Below are 4,914 nucleotides of genomic sequence, written 5' to 3'. Positions count from 1 at the left end.
AGACAGAGTCTCACTCTGTCACCCAGGCTGGAGTGCAGTGGTGCATTCTTGGCTCACTGCAACCTCTGCCTCCTGGATTCAAGCGATTATCCTGCCTCAGCCTCCCGAATACCCGGAACTACAGGTGTGCCAACATGCCCAGCTAATTTTTGTATTTTTGGTACAGTCAGGGTTTCACCATGTTGGTCAGGCTGGTCTCAAACAGTTGACGTCATGTTTCGCCCACCTTGGCCTCCCAAAGTGCAGAGATTACAGGCGTGGGCCACTGTGCCCGTCTAGACCTTTATGTCTTGATGAGGAAAGTGGTGGCAGATCCATTACTTCTGACCACTTGTTTGTTCAGTGTTCGTTTCTTTTTCCTCCTAATCTCTTTCTTCTTGGAAGCTCAAGTGTTCAGAAAGCCCATTTTCCAGTTAAATAGGCTGTTACTTTGTTACTCTTCTTCATTAGTTTTAGGATTATGATACATATATCTGGAGAAATGTATATTATTATTTAATTGTTACTGTTACCTGAATGTCCTGGATAAGTACAAGCCAACTCCAGCTAATAAGCTTAAAAGTTCAGTTGATTGTAAGTATCTCCCATAGAAATCTTATTAGTGATAGTGTACATGTTCCTTCACTGTAATTCTGAGCTCGCATCCTGGTGGGTCTAAATCCCTGGGGATAAGTGGCTTCTGTGGAGAACTAGGCTGCAGAAAAATGAGAATGAAGTCTTTGAGTTGTTGGGGGCAGGAATATAGATTATTCAGAGACATCCTTCTGCTCTCCACTGCCCTCCCAGCCTATACTTAGGGGACAGAATCTCAGAGAATTGTTTCCAGTGTATTATTCATGTCTTGCATTTGCTCAGCTAGTATTTGCCTTTCTAGGGCAGTGAGTTTGGGATTCCCATTTTCTTATTCAAAAGAGGACTTTTCTTTTAAGCCTCATTCTACTTCCACTGAGCTACTTTTAGAAGAAGATAAACTAAGCAATCTTTTTTGTGTTTGCTCTTTTTTAGTCGAGCAAAAGATGTGATAATACCAGCAAAACCACCTGTCAACTTTTTCTCCCCGAGGTCTCCAGTCCTTGACCTCTTCCAGGGGCAACTGGACTATGCAGAGCATGTTCGCCGGGATTCCGAGGTGGTACTGCTGTTCTTCTATGCCCCCTGGTGTGGGCAGTCCATCGCCGCCAGGGCAGAAATTGAGCAAGCAGCAAGTCGGCTTTCAGACCAGGTAATGCTGATATTCAGCCTAAGAATCAAATGACTATCAGTCCTTTGTGTAGGGCAGGATGTCCCCACGAAGACACCTTGCCCAACAGGCAGATATTGCTAAGGTAAACTCCGGGAGTCCTTTCTAAATCACCTTCTATAGCGCCTTCTATAAAGCAACAGAAAGGATTTCCAATTGTGGTGATTGTAGTCAGAGGCAAGTATGGGAGCAGATTCTACACCTCGTAACACTGGCCAGTGCTCATCCCGGGGTGCTCTACTGTTTGGTTTCAGCATTGAAAAAGGTAGAGGGACTAAAAATCCTAGTTCTTGCATATCCATTTGATACTTGCTGGTTAGGTATTTTAGGGAAGAAAATTTATGTATGATATGACTGCCTTGTAACAAGGCTGACCTTTTAAATTTGTGGACCAGAACTGTATTCAACAGATAAGGAATGCCACTTTTGGGCTAGGTAAGAAGGAAATATACACAGATAAGTCACCTGTTACGGCAGTGGTTTTCAGCCCAGTGGATCCCAGTTGCACTTTTGAAAATAAGTACTGTATGATGTCCCCTTTTCTTCCTGAAAAGGAATTCATAGATGATAGAATTTTCCTATACATGTAATTTGAAAATAATCTAATGCACTGATTGTAACATAAAGGGGAGGGAAGAAGTAATTTGTAACTAAATGATATTTATTTTAGTATATAAGTGCACACTCAGAACAGGCCCAGATACCTTTATGTAGAACCACTGCATAGACTGATAGAGGTATGATATGTTGGTGACTTACATGTCACAGGGACATTGCTCTTAGTAGTTGATTATCCTAAATGGTGAACAGGTCTTGATAAAATCCTTAATCACACAAAGCCCTTTGTGCTCTCAGTTTACCCAGAAGTTGCATTCCTGAAAAATTCAGTGAACACAAAAAGGATGCTTTAGATTCACATGTAAAATGCAGCTTGGTTCTGGGCTTGGATAATAACAGTTTTTTCCCAACATCAGTGTTTGGCAGGCATTTTGAACTACTCTGGAATGCTATGGATGACTCTTCTTGTGCAAAGCTGTTGTGAGTGTAGCAGGACATCTACCAGCGCCCCTGCCCTACCTATGCACTGTAGCTTCCCCCAGTCATTGCAGCAAGCAAAAAGCATCCCACAGATTTCTAAGACACTCCTGCTCAGAGCTGCTGATCTGAAGTAATATGTGTAGGCAGCTGAGTTCCAGAAGTTCATTTGGAACTCTCAGTTGGTTTTTCTTAGAAACGGTGTTATAAATGGTGGCTAGGCTTCCTGCCCAGCCCAGCAAAGGCTTTTTAACCATTACATCCCTGAAAGTGGTACCAAGTACTGCTTAAATATAACTTTCCATTCCTAATAATGTTGATTCGGACAACAGGATTGGGAGGAAGTGCTGTGGACCCATGGAATTTATCTATTCCCTATTTATCTTTCCCTCGCCCCCCACCCCAAAATAGATAATAGTAACCAAGCTGGCACATACTTCCAGGGAGGAAACAGGAACTCTCAGGAGCGAGTAGGAGGCAAGCAGTATGTGAGCATAAAAGAAATCACCAGTTTGTCATTTTCTGAGCCTTTTGAATTTAGAGAACAAAGTTCACCTTCCCCGTGTTGGGCACAAGAGGGAAATCTATTGTGTTTTATTAATAAGTGTTAAATTAGTTACGTTACTGTCAACCTGAGCAGTATGTCCTTCTGTGTGATGGTATTAGTATAATATTAATAATGGTATTTTGGTGTGCCAGGCGCTATGCTAATTCACAACCACTTTGCAAGCTGATGCTGTTAGCTGTATTTTTCTGAAGCAGGACGTTAGGCTTAAGGGGGTGAAGCAGTTTATTTACAATTACATATGATAAGTGGTGGGGGTTATAGTGTAATCCAGTGACTGCTGCTGCTTTAAAAAAAAAAAAATTTCAGCTCCTTCCAGATGAAGATCTTATTATTCCATGTACTCAGTAGAGAAAAAAGTGGGTTTATTTTTGGAAACACAACATAATTTTTTTGAACTGTATTGCATGGTATAAGATTGGTAAACATGGTCCAAGTCCTGGCTGGACATCATAGGTAAGAGAATGTCTTTCTTTTTTGTTTTACTGGTAAATGATGACCTTTGAAAACTTGAGATAGTTTTTTTCATACTTTCTGTTTCAGTGAGAGAGGAAGAGTTCCATTTTTAAATTTCATCTTTTAAATGTTGGTAACTTTTCAGTTATTCATAGTCATTTGAAAACCTTTTTTGGCTCTGCAGGTGTTGTTTGTGGCAATTAACTGTTGGTGGAACCAGGGGAAATGCAGAAAACAGAAACACTTCTTTTATTTTCCTGTAATATATCTATATCATCGGAGGTAAGAACTTTTTAAATAGTGTTTCTCATCCCCGTTGGGTTTGTCAGTTTATAAATGAATTTGCGTTTTTTCTATGTTAAAGTATTAGATACTCACTATAGAAAATTCAGATAATACAGATAAGTAAAAAAAAGAAAAAAAAAAAACTGGATAATCTGCCCCACTTTTTAAAGCTAAACGTGCATGGGATTAGGCAGTAATACTGTTTCCTAAACTGCTTTTCTCACTTTTTTGAACATCTTTTCATGTCATTACACATTTTCAGCATTGTTTTTAAAAGTACCAATTACTTCAGTGTATTGCTGTACATTTCAGATATTTTAAGAGTCTTTTGTAATGTAAAAATACACCAAATTTCTTACCCTTTCACCTGGAGACATAGCAGAGTCCAGAGGGTATCTTACCATCTTTTCTAATGGGAAGAAAATTACTACAGGTACACTGTCTCATGCCCACAATTCTAAAGTCACAAAGGGGGCTGAAAAACTGAAAGAGTCTTATTTTAATATTTTTTCTTTTTTTGAGACAGAGCTTCGTTCTTGTTGCCCAGGCTGGAGTGCAGTGGTGCAAACTTGGCTCACTGCAGCCTCCATCTCTGGGTTCTAGCAATTGTCCTGCCTCAGCCTCCCAAGTAGCTGGGATTACAGGTGCCTGCCACTATGCCTAGCTATTTTTTTTGTATTTTTGGTAGAGATGGGATTTCGCCGTGTTGGCCAGGCTGGTCTCGAACTCCTGACCTCAGGTGATCCACTGACCTCGGCCTCCCAAAGTGCTGGTGTTATAAACGTGAGCCACCGTGCCTGGCCAAGAGTTTTATAAATTTTGTCTCTAGTTGCATTTACCTGGCTTGAGGTAACAAGAGATACCTTTGGTCTATATCCCACTTAAGGTTCCTCTTTAGTCATTTTGCTGCAGAAATAATTTGTGTTTGATTGTGGGGTACAGCCTAGACCCAGCTGTGAATGATAAGTGATGTCTAAAAATCTGACTTGAAGGGTTTTGGAGATAGGAGATAAGACTTTGGACTTTGTTCAGGGTGATTGGCTGGAAGTTTGTTGAAGGTAAAATGGGTAAAGGAGATTTGATTAGTAGTGAGGTTTATTTTTTCCCTCTCTCTAAACTTCCTGGACCATAGTCAATGGGGATTTATAGGAAACATCAACAAACAATGATTTGTGGGTTTTCTGTCACATTCCATCCCATTTCCGTGTCTGTAACATAAACTGTCACCTGGCACATAGTATTGACTCCCGGGAACTATTAGGTAGTATTTGGGCAAAAATACACTTTTCTACCCCATCTCCACCCCCGTATTTTCCTCTGATATTAGATGTTT

The 4,914-nt window shown here is 40.5% G+C and overlaps 1 protein-coding gene across 6 annotated transcripts in view; it reads left to right on the top strand.

Annotated features, from left to right (window-relative positions):
• Nucleotides 1–4,914, top strand: part of TXNDC11 (thioredoxin domain containing 11) — a 71,238-nt gene that overhangs the window by 5,521 nt on the left and 60,803 nt on the right. For all 6 annotated transcript variants that reach the window (XM_037742520.1, XM_017539988.1, XM_017539991.2 and 3 more), the window contains exons 2-3: nucleotides 1,006–1,222; nucleotides 3,481–3,578. In XM_037742520.1, coding sequence (XP_037598448.1) covers nucleotides 1,006–1,222; nucleotides 3,481–3,578 — 315 coding nt within the window. The remainder of the gene's footprint in view (nucleotides 1–1,005; nucleotides 1,223–3,480; nucleotides 3,579–4,914) is intronic.

The sequence above is a fragment of the Cebus imitator genome, unplaced genomic scaffold (genome assembly GCF_001604975.1).
Source record: "Cebus imitator isolate Cc_AM_T3 unplaced genomic scaffold, Cebus_imitator-1.0 Scaffold122, whole genome shotgun sequence".
Classification (NCBI taxonomy): Eukaryota; Metazoa; Chordata; class Mammalia; order Primates; family Cebidae; genus Cebus; species Cebus imitator.
Note: the sequence above shows the minus strand (reverse complement) of the source record. Positions and strands in the feature narration are given on the sequence as shown.